Source organism: Nannospalax galili, unplaced genomic scaffold (genome assembly GCF_000622305.1).
Source record: "Nannospalax galili isolate Female #2095 unplaced genomic scaffold, S.galili_v1.0 scaffold648, whole genome shotgun sequence".
In the NCBI taxonomy this organism is placed as follows: domain Eukaryota; kingdom Metazoa; phylum Chordata; class Mammalia; order Rodentia; family Spalacidae; genus Nannospalax; species Nannospalax galili.
The window spans coordinates 4741876-4762227 of NW_008360311.1; the positions used below are offsets into that span (position 1 = coordinate 4741876).

General features: G+C 48.6%; 1 protein-coding gene across 1 annotated transcript; it reads left to right on the forward strand.

Moving 5' to 3' along the window:
- The first annotated feature begins 363 nt into the window (after window positions 1-363).
- Window positions 364-15477, forward strand: Atf3 (activating transcription factor 3). The gene is made up of 4 exons (XM_008824828.3): window positions 364-571; window positions 7251-7494; window positions 12686-12793; window positions 14060-15477. Exons 2-4 carry the CDS (start codon window positions 7255-7257, stop codon window positions 14255-14257), a joined length of 546 nt encoding a protein of 181 aa, XP_008823050.1. The 5' UTR covers window positions 364-571; window positions 7251-7254; the 3' UTR covers window positions 14258-15477.
- Window positions 15478-20352: the final 4875 nt, after the last annotated feature.

Consider the following 20352-nt stretch of genomic DNA (forward strand, 5'->3'; position numbering starts at 1 on the left):
CATCTCCCCCGCCCCCCAACCTAGCGGAGGGAGAGATGCCAGCGCGGTGGAGTCATACGGCTGGCTTGGGCACCATTGGCTCATGCCTGGAACACGCAGCGTCGAGTACGCACATCTGGCGGCGCGCCTGAGACGCTCCGGTCCTGATTTGGAGAGAGAGGGCGGGCGGGTGTGTGTGTCCCGGGCTGGCGAGGCGCGCAGGACGCGCGGCGACCGGCCCCTTCTCGGGCTTGCATCACCAGCCCCGGGTCTGCACCCGCCCTTCGCCCCGCCCTCGTCCCTCCTCCACCCCTCCTCCGGCCGGTTCTCCCGGGAAGCTATTAATAGCATTACGTCAGCCTGGGACTGGCAACCCGGAGTTAAGCGAGCTCCGTGAGTTATAAAAGGGGTGATGCAACGCGCTTCCAGCCACAGTCGCACTCGGCGAGTTGCGCTCCGAACTGCGCAGTCCCGGCGGAGCGGATCGGCCAGCCCGCGCAGCGGCCGGGAGTCCTTGGTGCTCGCCGTCTGGCGGGACAGACCTACCCCTGGCCACCGGCTGGAGCCTGGCCGCCCGGAGCGGACCCTGGAGGTGAGCTGGGGCTCCGCGGAGGAGCGCCACAGGGGCGGCTCGCTTCCCTTCCCTCGCGCCCCCCTGGTGACGAATCCGGGACCCCCTGCGCCACCCGGGACCCGCGCTCCCGAGTCTCCTGCGCCGCCGTGGCGCGGCTGAGCTGCCCTGGGCCGCGGCTGTTCCGGCGTGCTCCGGAAAGTTTCTAGCAAAGTGAAAGAACCAACTTTCTCTTTTGACTTGAGGCGCGAAAGATGCCCTGGGACGGAGACCGCGCGTCCTCTCCGCGGACCTCCGAGCTCCTCTCGGCAGGGAGAGGCGATCGGCCGGGTGGCTGGGTGGCTGGATGGTGGTGGCGGTGCTCGGGGGCGACCCACGCTCTCCCGCTCGCGGTCCCCCTCCACCCCTCGCTTGGTGTCTGGAGCCGGAGCGCGTCCCTCCGGAGTCCGCGGAGAGGCGCGGTGGCCGCTGCTGGAGGAAGCGCTGCCCCAGGCACCGCGCGCTCCGATGGGGGAAGGGACCGGCGCCGGGGTCCCGGGCGCAGCCACCCGAGGTCGTCTCCCCCGAGCGCAGCTCTCGGCGGCGGACAGCGCAGAGCGCAGCGATCCGAGCAGGTGGGGCAAAGTTTGGAGGTAGCGCGCGCCGGAGGCGTGCTGTCCCGGGGTGGAGGGCGGAGAGGACCGGCTGAGGTCCGGCTCCCGGGCTTCGGGCTTCCTGTTCAGCCTCGCTCGCCGTTCCGCTGTGCCTCGCTGGAGCTCCGCCGCTCTTTTGGCGGATCTCCGGGTTTCTCTGCGCTGTGGGCGTGAAGAGACCGCGAGTGGAGGGATGAGGGTGCGGGGCCGTTTGTACAGATGTTTGTGAGACTAGGTTTGTGGTGTGCAGCCCAGATGTTCTTGATTCCTAGTCGAGAAGTTTGGGCACGTAGACGCTGCGATTCTCTCTCTCTCTCTCTCTCTCTCTCTCTCTCTCTCTCTCTAGAGATTTGTGCGCGTAGACACTCCGATTCTCTCTCTCTCTCTCTCTCTCTCTCTCTCTCTCTCTCTCTCGTGTTGGAGGTTGTTCTTTTGTGGGTTTGAGGCAGGGTCTCACTTTGTAATCCAGCCTGTCCTTGAACTACCTGCCTCACCAAGTGCAGGCATCCCGGGCCACCACGCCCCGTGCCTCTCTGCCTTGTTTGAGTCGCGTGTGCTGGTCCCCACAGCCACAGTTCCAGATTTTAGAGCGGTGTAACTGAAATAAAAGGAGCCAGGGAGGGGACTTGAATGATGCGCTCCGCATCCGATGTCAGCGACAGTCAGACAGGGAGGGAAAGGGGCCTCTGCCTCTGAACTTCTTCCCCACCTCATTGGTTCTCTGCACCCACCCCACCCTCACCTTCATCTCCATCTCTTTCTTTCCCCCCAAACATTTTATTTTCCTTAATTTCATTACGTAGATCACAGAGGCTTTCTTACAAATCAATTACCAAGTCCTTGGCTAAACTTTGCTTTCAGTGTGTCTGTTTTAATGGGAGTGACTGTCACATTTGTTTGGGACTTCTGTCTCCCCAACTTCGAATAGAGAAGTTGGTATTACTGGCCCGACTTCTATTGCATCATTATTAATTATTATTTTAATTATTTTATTCTCCTTTGTTTTGCTTTTTTGAGGCAGGGTCTCCCTTTGTAACGAGGCTTGCCTCAAACTCATGGCAATCCTCCAGCCTCAGTTCTGAGTGCTGAGATTACAGGTGTGTGTCACTAAGGAGGGGAGGCCATGCTTCACATGTAGCATTTGTTTTAGGATAATGCTTTGAGGATGCCCTGCACTGAGTGGCAGTGGGGTTATAGTTTTACTGGCTGGAGGTTTCAAAAGCTGAAGGCCAGGTGCTTGTTGTGAAGACAACACTCAGGCCCTGTAGCAGCTATGGGCTTCCTTTCTCTTCTGTGACCATTTCCTGTCTTCATCCTGTCATAGTCTCCTGTGATTGGTACCAGGTTCGGGACTCTCCACCCCTCAGCTACCTGGCAAACAGCTCTGTCTCTGGTTGCTTTCTTAAAGTGGTGGAACAAGATGAGCAGTGGGTGGGTGTCAGCAGCTTGACACAGACTGGGCTACCTTCTAGCTCTGTGAGCTTGGACAAGTAGATGGCCCTTCCCAGACCTCAGTTTACTAAATTTCAAAATGAGAATCTGACCTATATGATTCTAATACTGAGTGTTCTGATTCCCATTAGCTGCCAGAACCTATGACTCCTTCCTTCCTTTTTATTTTTTATTTTTATTTTTTGTTTTTTGGTGGTTTTTTTTGTTTTGTTTTTTAAGATAGGGAGGGTCTCCCTGTAGTCCCAGCTGACCTGCAGCTCTCTATATAGACCAGGCTGGCCTTGATCTCAGAGTTCCACCTGCCTCTGCCTCCCAAGTGCTGGGATTAAGGGTATGCTCCACTAGACCCCAGCAATTCTTTCCTTTTAAAAGTAGGCTCCAAGCCAGGCGTGGTGGCGCATGCCTTTAATCTCAGCACTTGGGAGGCAGAGGCAGGCTCATCTTTGTGAGTTTGAGGCCAGCTTGGTCTACTTAAAGAGGTAGACAAAAAAAAAAAGGGTCCAGTGTTACTCAGACAGGGGAGGAAGAACACAGCTAGGACACCACAGAAACTTTAGGAGAGAAATGGTTTCCTGTGCAAAAGCTCTTACCTTAAGAATATAACCCCAATGGAGAAGTGCTGGGGGCGGGGGTGGGGAGAGAGTCCACCTGGTGTCTCCGGAAGCCAGGGGTCAATCACAGTGCACGAGAGTCTGTGACCAACCTACCCAAAGTTCTTGATGGTTCTAGTCAATTCCTGACCAATAGGGCTAAACTGAATTAACAAGGAAATCAGTTCCTTTGAAGTTATGGAAGAGTTATTGTGATAATGTATGTGTGGGTGTCAGGCATATGTGTTCTTTTCAATTGTGTGTGTCTGTGTTATACATTCTTCCCCATAGTCCTTCAAGGGAATTGGCAATCTTGATCACTTTTACAGAGAGGAGACTGAAACCCAGAAAGCCTCGGGCTCATGAGTGGGTCTTTAGCTTGTGAGTAGCAGAGCCAGACATGGAGGAGACATTGCCTCTGTCCCTGAAGCCTGCCCTGTACCTCCAGCCACCGAACAAACCGGGACAAAGAACAAGATGGATAGTTAGTTGGAGGTTGGCATTGACTTCCAGTGCAACAGGTTTGCCAGATGGAAATGAGAAGGAAAACTGAAAACTGAAAGTCATCGTAGCTGCTCAGAGATAAAGTCTGGGAGCCGAATTCCTAGTTAGAAAAATGAGGGAAGTTTCACTTTCTTGAAAATGATGAAATTGCCAATGATAGGACACGATTTCGGATCAGAAGTCACGAAGCAGAAGCAGCTCTCAAGTTCTGAAGCAAGTCAGAAAAATCTCTGATCACTGTAGAAGTCAGCTTGGCTCACCAAAGCTCCCCAAACTTTTCCCTCTTCAATGAAAGGGATGTTAGAGGGTCTCAATGGCTTTGTTTTCCTTGGGGACACAGCCTGTGTCTAGGTGGACTCTCTACAAAAGCCTGTGCAAGAAAATCCAGAAAGCACACCAAAAGTTGTAGCCTAGTGCAGAGGGAGCCGAAATCTTGACAGATAGTGACTGTTTTGTTATCAGAAGAGCTTAAACAGCTTTATAACCCATTTGTGTCCCCAAGTAAGCCCCACCCTCAGCTCTTCATAAAACCAGCCCATACCACCGACATTCCTGTTTCCTCTGGGACTGCAGACTTTGCACTACAATGGAAGAGGGAAAAGTCCCGAACAACAGACTCCAAGCCCTTGAAGGCTCATTAATAAACTTAACTGGGTGGTGAAAGGGACACTCAACTGCGGTGGAATTCAAGCCAAGTCTCAGGCCACCCGGCCCTGTAAACGAAGGCCAGGCCAGCAGTGGCTTCCAGTTCCATCGGTTTAGGTTTTCAATAAAGTTGGAAAGGAACGGGGAGCATGACTTCAGGGAGGTCTGACCAGAAGTTTTTTACCTCACCAGAGATGCACACCCCCCCCCCCCCCCCCCCCGCCCCGCAGCCTCACAGGATTAGGGGCGGTAATTAAGAGAACTTTGATGTTTTGGAAGACAATGACATACATTTTTGGGGGGTTCTTTTGACTCATGGAGGGCAGCAGTCACTGGCCCAGAATTCTTGCCTCCACCAGTGGATCTTAGGTCTCCAGTGTAAGAGATCAAGTGTGTTCTAATCAGAAGCACTTAATATCAGAGAAGGTGACCAAACACCCTTCCACCCAGACCCCACTGAGCCTCTTAGGAGAGCAGCCAGTCCTCTGTAGGAGAGATCCTGGGAGCCCTGGAGACCTTGGAGCTCCCTGTGGCAGAATGCTTTGCAAGGCGTCTTCTGTGTCACTTGGGCACACCTCACTCTGGGGAAGTGGGGTCCTGCTTCCAGCCCTCTTCACCGAGGTGAAAGCAGCTACTGTGACAGCACATAGCTAAGCTGGCTTTGAATAGTGACCTTTTTCTTTTAAAATCCCAGTTTGGGAGTTTTGCAGATAAAAGGGCTCATTTAAACTTCCTATGTCTGCAGTAGGTGAGGATGTACTCTGGTGTATGAAGACCAGCAATTCCTTGAACAGAGTTCAGACATTCCCTGGGAATCTTCCCACGGTCTCCGACCACTGTTTCAGCTTCGGGCCTCCCAGCTGCATCTGAGCCCTCCCCAGTTTTTACTATGGATTTTTGTTTAATATCGAATAATGTTTGGGGATGGGGAGATGGCTCAGTGGTTAAGAGCACTGGCCCCAGGACCCACAACTGTTCTAACTCCAGTTCCAGTGGATCCGATGCCCTCTTATGACCTCTGCAGGCACTGCCCGACACGGGTGCACTTACATGCATGGAACATACTCATACACATAAAATAAAAATAATAAAATATTTTTTAATAAAAAGAATATTTGGGTTTTCAGTGAATATAAGATCATGAGCGCTGAAGCCAAACAAACCTAATACCAAACCCTGACAAATACCCCGTGATTTGTCTAAACTTCAGTTATGCTGCCCCGTGCACCTCAGGGCTGAGCAACAGCCTCCTAAATGCCCCGTGCTTTGCTCCTCTCTCATGCTTACCCTGAGGTCTTTCGCCAGACTTCACGTTAAAACAGGGGCTGCTTGTTTCCCATGTGACCTGAGACTCTGCCATCCTCGTCATCCCCTGCGGAGGACCAGGGTGAATCAAAACACTCAGCTACCATTACACCCCTCCTTCCTACTTCTTAGACACAGCTTCCTGCAGGAGAAGCTTTAGCCATAGCTGTCAAATTTAAGGATCCCCACTTCTTGATTTTCCTTTTACTCACAGATACTGTCAACCTGGTTTCAGAAACTTTCCTTTGAAAAAAATAAGACTAGAAATGGGATTATGGGATGGTCTGATTTGTAAAAAAAAATAATAATAATTTATTAGATATATATTTGGATGCCCATATGAGTTTATGTGTACTACATGTGTGAGGGTGTCGTGGAGGTCAGAGAGTATTGGATCCCTTGGAATTAGATTATACAGGCAGTCACCTGATGTGAATGCTGGAAAGCAGACCTGGGTCCTCTGCAAGAGCAGTAAGTGCTCTTTACTGTGCTATCTCAGCCCCTCGTGTGATTTTTTTTTTTTTATGTTCTTCCCCTTTCAAGACTGAAGCCACATTTGCATATATGCACACCAGCAAAAATGAATGGGTTTTGTAAGAGTTCAAGCACTCTTATCATAAACTTCAGTTAGGCATTTTTAGCTACATCTCTGAGCTGTGTTATTTTAAGACCTTCTTTTACTCAAGATGAGGATGGCACCAAATGAATTTTTTTTTAAATGATCCACTGGGTTTAATTAGGGTTGCTTGCATGAGCATGGGTAGGGGGTTATATATGGAACGTGGGCAACTACCAGTAGTTATACCACTGAAGAAAGTGATCCCCCCTTTTCCCCAGTAGCCTTTAACTGCCAATAGATCCTCAGCTAGGGCTTGGGGGGGTCATGTGCCCCTCCCCCTCCATGCTGGACTATTAATGTAACCACAGCTGCTGTGAGTTCATGCTACAACAGCCATGCCCTGTCCAGAAGTCAGTGTTTCACAGTGCTCCTCTCAACCTCCGGCTCTTGCATTCTTCCTGCCTCCTCTTCCACCGTGTTCCCTGAGCCTTGGGGCGTGTGCGTGCGTGCATGCGATAGATAGCCTGTTTAGGGCTGAGAACTCAAGTCATTCTCAACACTTGAGTCAGTACACATCTCCTTATTAACCACAGCCTGTGGGCGTGTGCATGCGTGCATGCGATAGATAGCCTGTTTAGGGCTGAGAACTCAAGTCATTATTCTCAACACTTGAGTCAGTACACATCTCCTTATTAACCACAGCCTGTGGCTAAAAGAAACTTCTCTGACCAAGGCTGAGAGCAGCATCAATCTATGGGTTTAAACTTAAATATTTGGAAGGCAGTTTGACATGTCCACTTAGCAAAACAACAGTAGAGGGTTCCCCCTTAGGGCCTGTGACTTCTCCAGCCATGGGCACAGGATAGCATGAAAAGAAACCAGAAGCCTGGGGACTTGATGGGACTTTGCTCTGGGGTGGGTGGGGCTCTGGTGTCGGGAGATTGTGGGTGGGGAGAACTGTATTCCATGCCCTAGAACCCCTGAAGAAGTTTGGGTTTCAATGTTTCTTTCAGCAAAATGATGCTTCAACACCCAGGCCAGGTTCCTGCCTCAGAAGTCAGCGCATCTGCCATCGTCCCCTGCCTGTCCCCTCCTGGGTCACTGGTGTTTGAGGATTTTGCTAACCTGACCCCCTTTGTCAAGGAAGAGCTGAGGTTTGCCATTCAGAACAAACACCTCTGCCATCGAATGTCATCTGCATTGGAGACTGTCACCATCAACAGCAGACCCCTGGAGATGTCAGTCACAAAAGCTGAGGTAGGCTCTTCCAGCACACATTTATCATACACTCTCTACATGGGAGCACGTGCAGGGGTCTAGAGTTGGTGAAACCCACAAAAGCCCGCTATCAGGGAGCGCACCTTCTATTGTCTAGAGACGTGTAGAATAAATGAGCAGATAGGTATAGTGTGCATCTGTGATCAAGTGGCTGAGTCAGGGAGGTTGAGATGGTGGTAAGTTCGAGACCGGTCTGGGGTACATAGCAAGACTCTGTCTCTTACAAAAGAGAGAGGGGGCTGGAGAGATGGCTCAGCAGTTAAGAACACTGACTGTTCTTGCAGAGGAGCTGGGTTCAAATCCCAGCACCCACATGGCAGCTAACAACTGTCCATAACTCCAGTCCCAGGGGATCTGACAGCCTCTTCTGACCTCCGCGGGCATTACACGACATGGTGCACTTACCTACATGCAGACAATACACACATACACATAAAAATAATAATAATAATAATAAACAAAAAGAGAGAACTGGGCATTTGGGAGGCAGAGGCAGGCAGATCTATGTGAGATTGAGAGGCCAGCCTGGTCTCCATACCTAGTTCTAGGCCAGCTGTGGCTACAGAGAGACACTGTCTCAAAAAGACCGAGAGAGAGAGAGAGAGAGAGAGAGAGAGAGAGAGAGAGAGAGAGAGAGAGAGAGAGAGAATATGAGAGAATATCAGTAAATAGTACGGAAGGCAGGTACAAATGATGACTCAGTGGTTAGGAACCCTTAGTGCTCTTTCAGAGGATCCAGATTCAGTTCCCAGCACCACAACTGTAACTCCAGTTCCAGGCTTTCCAACGCCCTCTCTGGCTTCCTTAGGCACTGCACGAACATGCTTGCATACATTCATTCAGGCAAACACACATACACATAAAAACCTTAAAAAAAAAAAAAGAGGGGCCTAGAAGATGGCTCAGTGGTTAAGAGCACTGGCTGCTCTTGCAGAGGACCCAGGTTTGATTACCAGCATCCACATGGTGGCTAACAGTCATCCAAAACTCCAGTTCCAGGGACTCTGACGCCCTCTTCTGACCTCCTCAGTGCACAACACTGGTGCACTTACATATGTGCACCAGTACATATGTACACAACACACTCATACACATAAAATACAAATAATTAAAAAAAAAAGCAGTAAAGAGGGACAGGAAGAGTGGACAAAGGTGAGGTTCCTATTTTAAATTAGGAGGTCAGGGAAAGCCTTACTGGTCATAGTCTGTGAGCTGGAGAGGTAGAGCCATGTGGGAAGGTAAGAGAGAGGCATGTTGGTGCTGGGAACCCCATTTAGTGGAGTGGAATGTGGGGTGGGGGTGAAATCAGGAAGATCACATGGGGTGCTGTGGCTGAGTGCTGGGTAGAGCAGGAAGCCACTGGCAGGTTCTTGAGGACAGAGTGACATGGTCTGGCATATGTTGACGTGACTCCCTGGCCATCATGTTGAGTAGGCAGTAAGAGCAAGCCAGAGCAGAATGTTTAGAAATGGGACCACGGACCTCTCCACATGAGCATAGGAGGATCCAGGGTAGGATGGAGCATGGCAGGCTGAGAAGTGGTCGGCTTCTGGATCTGACTTGAGGGTAAAGCTGGATATGGGCATGAACGTAGAGGACTCAAGGGTATTTGGCACAGCTAGGGGGACAGAGTATCCGTTGCTGCAGAGATTGAGACCATGGGAGGTCAGGACAAGAGCAGGAGTCCCACCATGTTCTTACTCCTTGGGGATGTCAAACAGGCAACTGCAGACAGGAGCCCAGAGTGTAGAGGCATCGGGACTAGGAGTCATCAGCCTGTGGATGGCACTTGACGCTGTGGGTTTGTCGAGGTCACTTTCTGTGTGGAGTCTTTCTGAAGTGAGGCAAATGGTGGTGATTTTCATCACTGCGGGGACCCAAGACCAGGCGGCTGGCCCCATTCTTCCCCAGCAGCAGTGCTCAGAGCCTTGGTGCCGACTACTTGCTTTGAGCTCACACCTGCTCACACACTGATGTGTTGAGAAACCTGTCAGAAGACACCTGGAACAGCAGACAAGGTTACTGAGATGTGGTTGCTGGTGGCGCTGTGCTGCCTCAAGAATGTCAGAGCTGAGATCTTGCAAGTTTGTTGACCTTTCTTGGTTGCAAGATAGGAATATTTCAAGCTTACTTGATGGGTGTGATTTCAGCCTTGGGGCAAGGAGTATTGAAACTGACTCCAAAGATCTGTTTTTAAAAGAAGGCTGAGGATTCAGGTTGTAGCTCAGTGGTGTAGTGTACGACCTTGGATTTGATCTCTAGCACTGGGGGTAAAGGAGATTGATTGACAGTCTTTCTGATTCTTTGATTATTCCTGCCAAGACCAATCTAAGGATTAAATGAGATGACATTTGTGAAAGGCCTAACAGGATCCTGGCTCATGCCATCCAATGAATGGTAACAGGGACTATGTCATTAGCTGTATTAGATGTGCTCCCAGCTAACTTAGAGAGGGTCAGAGAGGGCACCACAAAACAGTCATAGGTATCCAGTCAAACCCGGACAGTGCAGGTTAGAGCCTGGGATGTGCTGGGGGATTTTCTTCTAATGAAATAGTTTGAGATAACAGATAAAATGGAAGTGGTAGGAAAAAATGAGAAAGGATGCTAGATGGATGGACTTGGAAGAATTTTGGAAGGATAGTTGGAAGTTTAGAAGAGGAAAATGTAGATACATGATGATTCCAGGTCTGGCTCTCAAGGAAAGGGCCTATTTATATAATAGTTTTTTTTTTCCTGTTTTGAATTACAGTTAATTGCAAACAGCTAACATTTTAGAAAGCAGACTTATTTCAAAATCCAAATATACTTAAAGTAGGTTAGACTTTAATTTACTAATGTTACCAGAGTAAGTCTATTTTAAAAGTTCTTTGATTTTCATTACTTATTCTCGAGCACGTTGCGTGATTGCTCCTGTGTAGCCAGAAGTCTGGGTCTGAGGATGGACAAGGCAGAACTCCCTCTCCTGTATTTCTCCCTTCAGCTTTGCATCTCAAGAATACAGACCTTCTACCTCAGTCCAGTCAGTGTCATCTAATTCAAAACAATAAGAAAAAAGGAATGGGGCGATCACAGAGTTCCAGAGCTGACCACATAAGACAAGACACAGGACAGGGTCTGACACTGGGCAGCTGTCCATCCCAGGTGGACTTTGTCCTCAAGCAGAGTCCAGTGGCTAGTTATGCTGATTGCTCATCAGTCCATAGATGTAGTCAGTGTCTGGGTGAACATCCTTGGAGGACCGCACACCAAAGCAGGCTTGTGCTCACTGAGGAGCTCCAATGCCAGTTCAGGATGAGGCCCAGAGGATCAGTATGATATGCTGACTGACTCAACAGATGGTTCAGTACTCTACTCACTGATAGTATCAGCTGGGGGCCTATTAATATCGTTTTAGTTGGGGTTGGGCTTAAGTCCCTCCTCTCCAGGAGCTCCAGACTTCTCCCAAATTTGGGAAGAATGAGTCGTGTTGCTCCAGGCAAAGACAGGTATCATGTTCCTTATCACTGTGACCAAATAGTTGCCAGAAGCCACTTATAGGAGGAAAGGTTTATTGTGGCTCATCGTTCAGGAGACCATCATGCATGGAAGACGTGACCACTGGGAAGCTCCATTCACAGTGGTGAGAGCTTGCCGCACCAGGGGCTCAATGACTTCGTTGTGGATTGAGAGCAGAGCTCAGACGGAAGTGGGGTAGGACTATGTCCCTCACCCTCCTCCTGCCTGACCCACCTTTACCAGCCATGCCTCCCACCCCAAAGGTTCCATAATCTCCCAAAACAGCCCCACTGCCTGTAGACCAAGTGTTCAAACATACATGAGCCCTTGAGACTTTTCACATTCAAACTATAATAGAATCAAATCAAGTTGTTCTCGGGTCTTGAACTAGGAAAGAGAGCAGGAAAGGGTAGCCAAGTGATAACTTGGAAGCCATTCCTGGCTCAAGGGGAGAGAGCATCCTTATTATGCAGAGTCTTTTCTATGTTTTGAGTGGTTACAATTAATACTAACAGTGATCAATTTAAGTGTCAAACTCTTATTTCAGAATTCAAATGTGTTTTAAAAGTAGGTTAGATTTAAATTTACTAATTTCTAATAATTCTATTTTCTTTTCTTTTCTGTAGCCCAGCTGGCCTGGAACTTACTGTGTAGACCAGGCTGGCTTTGAACTCACAGAGATCCTCCTGCCTCTGCCTCCCAAGTGCTGGGATTAAGGGCATGCACCACCACACCCAGCAAATTACTAATTTCTGATTATTTTATTTTATTTTATTATGATTTTTAAACTTTTCCCCACTTCTTATTCTTTGCATTTGGCCAAATTAAGCATTTGACATAAGAATCCTGCCACAGAGCAGGGACTGAACAGGACAGCCGTGTGGTAAGGTCTCTGCCACTCTCCCGATGTATCAGGGAAATCAAAACCAATGACTTCTAAAGAGGCCATTTCTTCCTCCAATGTCAACTCAAGGGTTAAACCTGAAAGAAAAGCTGTTAGCGCAAAAGAAAACACACACACACTCCACAGTCACAGACACTTTCCAGACAACTATTGATTCATTCCAGTGATAATTTTGCTATAAATTCTATTTTTAAAAACATTTTATTATTTTTATTTTATGTGCATGAGTGTATTGCCTGTGTGTGTAAGTGCACCCATGTCGTGCAGTGCCCATGGAGGTCAGAAGAGGGTATCAGATTCCCCTAGAACTGGAGTTAGAGAGTTGTAAGCTGCCATATGGCTGCTGGGAATTGAACCCAGGTCCTCTGCTCTTAACCACTGAGCTATCTCTCCAGCTCCTAATAATTCTATTTAAATAATTCTTAGATGTTTGCTTTTTTTTGAAACAGGGTCTCTCTGTATCCCAGCTGACCCAGAACTCACTATGTAGACCAGGATGGCTTTGAACTCACAGAGATCTGCCTGCCTCTGCCTCCCAAGTGCTGGGATTAAAGGTGTGCACCACCACACCTGGCTATATGTCTGCTATTCTTGTGTGTGTGCATATATGTGAAGGGGCTTCACACAAAAAATCTAGGCCTTGACATTTGGGGTGTCTTAACATTAGGGCTGTTTTGGCTTGCCAGTGCTTGCTGGGAATAAGAGGCTGTACATTGGAGGTGAGTGGCATTTCACGATGGCTTAGTGGGGTGCTGTTTGGATTTTATAGGTGGCCCCTGAAGACGATGAAAGGAAGAAGAGACGGCGGGAAAGAAACAAGATTGCAGCTGCCAAGTGCCGAAACAAGAAAAAGGAGAAGACGGAGTGTCTTCAGAAAGTGAGTGTCTGCCGGGCTTTCCCTGCCTCTCACCGATGCCCACCCTCACCAGCCTTGTGTCACTGGCAGCCAGGGCTTTAAAAGCCTCGTGGTTGGTGGCTGAAATCTAGCTTCAGAGAGGAGGTAGCAAAGCTGTTAGCAGGATGGATGGGGCTCTAGTTAGAACGTAAATGTGGGAATGAAAACTTCTCACTGTCTGGGGGCCAGCGAGGAGGCTTAGTGGGTAAAGGCACTTACCACCAGCTTGGCAGCCTGAGTTCGATCCCTAGAACCCATGGTGGAAGGAGAGAACTGACTTCTGGAAGTTGTCCTCTGACTTCCACATGCACATTATGGCACATGTATGCCCACACTCAAACATATGACACAAACACACAAGATGATGATGATGATGATGATGACGACGATGATGATGATGATGATAGTGATTTAGTATCTGATGCCCAAATTCCCAGCTGGTCCATATATGCCCAGGAGTTTCTAGGCCAGCCTCATTGAACAGGCGTCATGTACCCATTTTCCCAAAGAAGAAACTGCCACCTACTTGCTGCTTGCTAGGAAAAGCCTTTAGTTAATCTCTTCAAGTTACTTACTCTGTGAACCTGAAAGCCCTGCTTACACTTTGTGATCCTGCCTGGATCTGAGCTCTGCCTCTCCCAAGCCATGGTCTGAGACCCCGTGGGCCAGCACTCCTTAAGAAACACCAGGGGGAACAGTGTATGTTCGGACACCGGACAGGCCATGGTGCCGGAAGTCTTTGGAGTCCGCTCCCCCAAGTGTGGGCGGGCCAGTGCAGAGGCCTGAGCCAGGGCCCCAGACCCCAAAAGTTCTGCTCATTGCTTCTGGTGCTCGGAGGACACTAGGAAATTTTGGTGCTCCCAAATACTTTTTTTCTGGGGAGATGAGAGGTTCAGTGAGATCAGAGAATCACAAAAATTACATGCTACAAGTTTGGACTTCTCCCTAGCTCCCGATGCCCTGTGCATGGCTTGGTGTAGAGGAACCTCTGAGCCATTGGTTCTAAGGCAGCTTTAGCATTAGCACCATCACAGCCTGGCTCAGTGGCATCTCTGGGGCTTCTCCTCACACACCTCCCAACGGCCTCTCCAGAGTTCATACCACCCCCCACCTAGCTCTGTTCTCCCATCACTGGGGTAGCACGGTTCCCCTGACATACGTCTTCCAGCTTGACGAGGTGCCCAGGCGGTTCCTTCCACCTCCCTGGTCCTTGCTTCCTCCCTAATGCCTCTGCCACTTGTCCCTCAGGAGTCAGAGAAGCTGGAGAGTGTGAATGCCGAGCTGAAGGCCCAGATCGAGGAGCTGAAGAATGAGAAACAGCATTTGATATATATGCTCAACCTGCACCGGCCCACGTGTATCGTCCGAGCGCAGAACGGGCGGACTCCAGAAGATGAGAGGAATCTCTTTATCCAACAGATAAAGGAAGGAACGTTGCAGAGCTAAGCAGCCGTGGCATGGGGGCAACTGGGGAGTCCTCATCGAATCCTCCTTTTCCACACAAAATCCTGAAGCCATTGGAAAGCTGACTTCCTGTGCATCTCAGCAGCCGAGAACCATCAAGGCAGGGGGCCCTGTGGTGACTCCACTGGGTTGTCCCACTCTGTCCAAGCAAACCATGGACCAGGGCAAGAGCATCCTTTGTCTCACTAATTTGAGGACTTAGGCCTTATAAATCCTGGCCATTCTCAGATGATCTAGATGGCCCCTGGCTGGGGACCTGCTCACAGTTCATCTGGGTCCCCATGCAAAGCAGGATGCCTGCCTCTGGGATTGGTGCAGAAATGTCTGTACCTTAGTGGGTGGGGTGGGACCGTGTCCTCCACTGGTGCTGCCACTAGGGGACATGGAGTAAGAGGGCCATTTATCGAGGTTGCAAAATGGCCAGGGTGTGCTTTCTAGCAAGTCTGCTGTTACATCCCAGAATGACTGCCCTAGCCATTTGTTTCAGAACTAGGCGTTGAGCGATTTTGATGTTTGTTTTGTACAACACTGGTGTGACTTTTCTGAGTGTTTCTTCAGACCTTGTTTCTGAGAGTTTGGGGTCTGTGTCCTGGGCAGTGTCCCATAAAAGTGTTTGGGAGGCCAGGTGAACTTACCAGGCCCAGGGGAGCAAAATCAGGCTGTTGACAGAGGACGCCTCCTTTCCCTGAGTGCCCGCTGCTAAGGAAGAATCTGTGGACATGACAGCAGGTCCTCGGTTGCAACCATTACAATGTCACAGGAAGAAAGCACAAAGAAAGTCTAACAACTTCCAAAGGGTTAGGACTCTCCAGTGACAGGGCAGGAGCTATTTCTAGGCCAGAAGAGCCAGACAAATACTCCGTTTTCCTTTCTTCGTGGTCAGAAACCACAGTCCGTGCAGATGGGTGTCTGAAGCCAGGTGGTGCCCGGTTTCTGCATTTTGGGATGTTAAAGGCACTGATTTTGTCTTGTAGCTATTTTGATGAGAGATCTGGCCAGAGCATCTCAGCTGGGAGACCCCTCCCACTGGCCACCAGGACTCTGACTACTGTTAAAATTCTGATGTTTCTGTGAAATCTTGAGTGTTTAATACCACTTGATAGTATCATTACAATTTTCTGTAAGAGAAAATATTACTTATTTATCCCAGTATTCCCAGCCTGTCAATATAATAAATATCAGAACCAAGACATGTAAAGTAAGTATTGTGCTGGTTTCGTTTCTCATCCTCTTTGGTCCATCATGGGGGTGGCGAGCATTGAGTATTCTGGGTGGCTTCCTTTGTTCATAGGGAACACACTGGGTGGGGTGATTGACTTCTTTAAGATTTTTAATTATGTGTGTGCATGTGTGTGTATGTGGGGGTATGTGGAGGCCAGAGAGCTCTTAACAGCTAGGCGATCCCTGTTCCTGAGTCTGTGTTGTTTGATGATCAAATTTTCATTGCCAAACACTCAAGTGAGTCCTTTATACCAACTGTTTTGCACTAAGATGGTAAAGTTGGCATTGCTAACCATTTCAACCATTTCAACTGTTTTGCACTAAGATGGTAAAGTTGGCATTGCTAACCATTTCAACCATTTCAACTGTTTTGCACTAAGATGGTAAAGTTGGCATTGCTAACCATTTCAACCATTTCAACTGTTTTGCACTAAGATGGTAAAGTTGGCATTGCTAACCATTGTTCTTTGAATGTACACCTGCACCAAAAACACATTTCTACTTTTCAGCTTGAGTTTTTTTAATTACGTCGCGTGCGTGCGTGCGTGCGTGCGTGTGTGTGTGTGTGTGTGTGTGGTGGGGAAGGGGACAGCATGTGCACACTATGGCATGTATATGGACATCAGAGGAAAACTTGCAGGAGTCGGTTCTCTTCCACTTGTGGGGCCCAGGGGTCGAATTCAAGTTGTTAGGCTTGGCAGCAAGCACCTTTAGCTGCTGGGCCATCTCACTGGTCCAGCCTGAGCCTCTGGAACCTTGCCTTTTGTCTGTAACATCTGAATGCCTCAGTCCTCAATTCTGTATTTCAAGTATCAGGAAAGAGTGAGAAATGGAGAAAAATTTGGGTCAAGATGGGCATAATAGCCCCAAGAAAGTATTCCTCTTAATTTTCTGAAATTTTCAGAGCACATGATTTCCTCCTCCATCCCTTTCTGTGTCCTTCCTTCCCTCTCTCCCTCCCTCCATCATTAAGGTCATAGACATTCCGTGCATTATTCCGTGTCAGTCAGCTTTCTGTCACTATAACAAAATACCCAAGACAACCAACTTTATATTTTTTTAATTTTATTTGTTTTTATTTTATGTGTATGCATGTATTGCCTGCATGTAGGTAAGTGCACCCATGTTGTGCAATGCCCTCGGAGGTCAGAAGAGGCTGTTGGATCCTCTGGGACTAGACAGTTGTTAGCGACCATATGGATGCTGGGATTTGAACCCGCGTCTTCTGCAAGAACAGTGTTCTTAACTGCTGAGCCATCTCTCCAGCCCCAACAATCAACTTTAAAAGAGAAAAGGTGGGCTGACAAGTTGGTTCAGTGGAACCAGGTATGGTGGCATGTGCCTTTCATCCCAACACTCAGAGGCAGAGGCAAGTGGATGTCTGTGAGGCCAGGTTGATATACATAGCAAGTTCCAGGCCAGGTGTGGCTACAGGGAGACACTGTCTAAAAAACAAAAAAAAGATGGCTCAGTGGGTAAAAGCTCTTGCTGCCTGATGACCTGAGTTTGCTTCCCAGAGCCCACATAGTGGAAGGAGAGAACCGACTCCCATACGCTGTCCTCTGGGCACGCGCACATGCATGCTCACCCACACACAGTAAGTGAATGTAATAGAAATGACTTTTTAAAAGACAAAAACTAGGCTGGCAAGATGGCTCAGAGGTTAGAGTGCTTGCCACCTAGGCCTGGAACCCTTGTAAATGCTAGGTGGGTGTGGGGCTGCAAATCTACCTTCAGGAAACAAGAGACAGGGATCTCCAGAGCTGTCCAGCAAGACCAGCCCTATTAGTAAGCTCTGGGCTTGACTGAGAGACTCTGCCTCAGTGACCAAAGTGGAAGAGCCATTGAGTATGATTCCCAACATCAACCTTAGGTATGCACATGGCACACACACGTATGTGTACCAGCACATGAAAACATGCACATGCACACTACACATACACATGAAAAAGGTAAAAGGCAAGAGAAAAGGTTTATTTTGGCTCACAATTGGAGGACTCGGGATCAGTCCACAATGAGTTGGTCACATTGCTCTGGCCTGTGTATTGTCAGCACATTGTGGTGGGGAGTGTGGACAGAGCAAAATCACCTGATGGCTAGGAGGCAAAAAATAAAAGAGAAAGAGGCTGGGGTGACAACGTCCACCCTAAAGGCACGTGCCTTTAGTGACATAAGCCAGCCTCCCATTATGGACCCACCTCCTAAGGGTTACAACGACTCCCAGTAACACCTTGCTGGAGATGAAGCCTTTAACTATGGGCCTTTAGGAGACATTGCATCCAACCCTCACAGCTGTCACCCCATTCCATAGAAGAGAAAGGGGAGAGCTCAGAAACATACTGACCTTTCACACAGTTGACCTTTCTAGAAGTGAAGGCTATACTTTTTTGATGTTTTTGTTTTTAAATATTTTTTATTATTTTTATTTTATATGTATGAATGTATTGCCTGCATGTATGTAAGTCCACATGTGTCGTGCAATGCCTTTGGAGGACAGGAGAGGGTGTTGGATCTCCTGGAACTGTAGTTATAGACCGTTGTTAGCTGCCATGTAGGTGCTGGGAATTTAACCCAAGTCCTCTGCAAAAGCAGCCAGTTCTCTTAACTGCTGAGACATCACTCCAGTCCCTGTTTTTGTTTTTGTTGTTTGTTTGTATGACAGGGTCTCCCTGTAGCCACAGCTGGCCTGGAACTCACTTTGTAGACCAGGCTAGCCACCATTTCATAGCACTCCTCCTGTCTCTGCCTCCTTAGTACTGGGATTAAAAGTGTGTACCACCATACCCATCTCAAGGCTATACTTTTTAAAGCCACAACAGTTCTAAATGTGTATATATATTCGTGCTAATGGAATAACACAACACAATATTTAAATCACTTTAAGTACATTCACAATTCTGTGTGGCCACCACTGTTCAGCATCCACTGAGTAGTCACTCCCTAGGGCCCCTCCCTGCGGCTGGTGGCAAACACTCATCTGCTTCTCTTCTGTGGACTTGCCTGACCTGCAGCCCTTGTATCTGGCTTCTTTCACTTAGCATAGCATTGAGGTTCATGTTGAAGTGTGTCAACACTCCATTTCTGTTCATGGCAGAGCAATAGTGTGTTGTACGGAGGCTTGACATTCTGCCCATCTATCCATCGGTTAATAAATGGATGTGTGTGTGTGTGTGTGTGTGTGTGTGTGTGTGTGTGTGTGTTCGAGCTTTAATAGAGTGATGGCCTCTATCCTCAAGGAATGAATGTTTGGAGTGGAATGTCATTAAACCTCAGGGAAGGAGGGATAGGAGTCTTTAGAACTCTCCTGTGACAACAGTTTGGAAATCCAGAGTCTGGCTAGCTATATGGGTGTGGCAAGAAGGCAGGAGTCATGATAACAAATATAAACAACTTTGCTCAGGAGGGCACTAGGCCCTTGATCAGCTCCTGGAATTTAAGGAGCTCTGTTCCCACCCCCTTCCTCCCCATACCTTGTATTTCACTGAGCAGTGTGGGGAGTAAAACCTGGGACCATAAGAGGGTAAATGGTCTCCTGTGAAAACAAAACAAAAGGGAAGAACCAACAGGGCACACTGGGTAATTTAACGTCCGCCTCAGCCCACCCACAGTCTGAAGTGGTGGTCCTGGGTTCTCTATCTCACACACACACACACACACACACACACACACACACACACACACATGTCCGCCTCAGCCCACCCACAGTCTGAAGTGGTGGTCCTGGGTTCTCTTTCTCTCACACACACACACACACACACACACACACACACACACACACACACGAGAGAGAGAGAGAGAGAGAGAGAGAGAGAGAGAGGAGAGAGAGAGAAAACTTCCCACCATAAAGTACCCCAAAACCCCAAAGCAAGTCAGTACAGCTTGAAAACATTGGACTGGGCCAAGGTTTCCTCCAGAGGCAAAGTACTGTAGTGTTTTAAAACAAAGATTTTAGAATCAGCAAGACCTGGATTCAAATAACATAATTTGTGGGTGTAGGTGACCTATCATCAGTTTCTTTGCCTGTAAAATGAGACTGCCAACAGTACTCACCGATGGATCTTACAGTAATATGTAAAGTGTAATACGCAGTCCAGAGCAACCTGTAATTAATAAAATTTACCTTAACCAGTAAAGGCCTGGACTGTTATGAAAGATCATCATCATCAACATTTACTGAGATTTTTATGGAAGGATCAAGACCAATATTCTAGTTTATCCAATAAAATCAAACCATGAACTCACATGGCTCACATTAACCCTGGCTTTCTGCATTCCCATAGGGGGGATCTTTTCAATTTAGATTGAAGAAAGAAGCACCCATATAAAATTTTCCCACTTGAAAAAGTTTTCATTTCGGCCTCCACCTAAGGGCCTGTCCTCTTGTGGGGCAGATGAAAGATGGAACAAAGGGGAGCTGACAGTGCCAGGTCACAAAGGGCAGCTGGGGCTAAAGATGACTACAGGGGCTTGAAGCAAAGAGGGTGGTCACCTCTCCTGCTGGGGCTGTGGTGTGTAGGCTCTCAGGGAGATTGTGAAAATCACAGGTGGAGGGCTTTTACACCCAGAAGGAAACCTCCTGGAGTCTACCCTGTATCTCTATACCTTTGGACAGATTGGGCTTGGAGTCCAGGCACACAACAGCACCCCGTTGTCAATCATCTGTGCTCCCACCCCCGGCCCAGGCCTCTGAGAGGCTTTGAGGCAAGCTGGGCAGGGGGCTTGGGAGCTGGGGTTGAAAGACCTGCTGTCAGTGCCACCTCTGTGACCCAGGAGCACAGCTGCTCCCCTCATCCGAGAGACCAAGAAAGACTTAGGAACCCACCTTGTGGGCGCACCTGTCCTAGTACAAGATAGTC

Coding starts and splice junctions, on each gene's coding strand:
- Atf3 (XM_008824828.3), top strand. CDS start 7,255: ATGATGCTTCAACACCCAGGCCAGGTTCCTGCCTCAGAAGTCAGCGCA. Junction 7,495..12,685: donor TGTCAGTCACAAAAGCTGAG/GTAGGCTCTTCC, acceptor TGGATTTTATAG/GTGGCCCCTGAAGACGATGA. Junction 12,794..14,059: donor AGACGGAGTGTCTTCAGAAA/GTGAGTGTCTGC, acceptor CTTGTCCCTCAG/GAGTCAGAGAAGCTGGAGAG.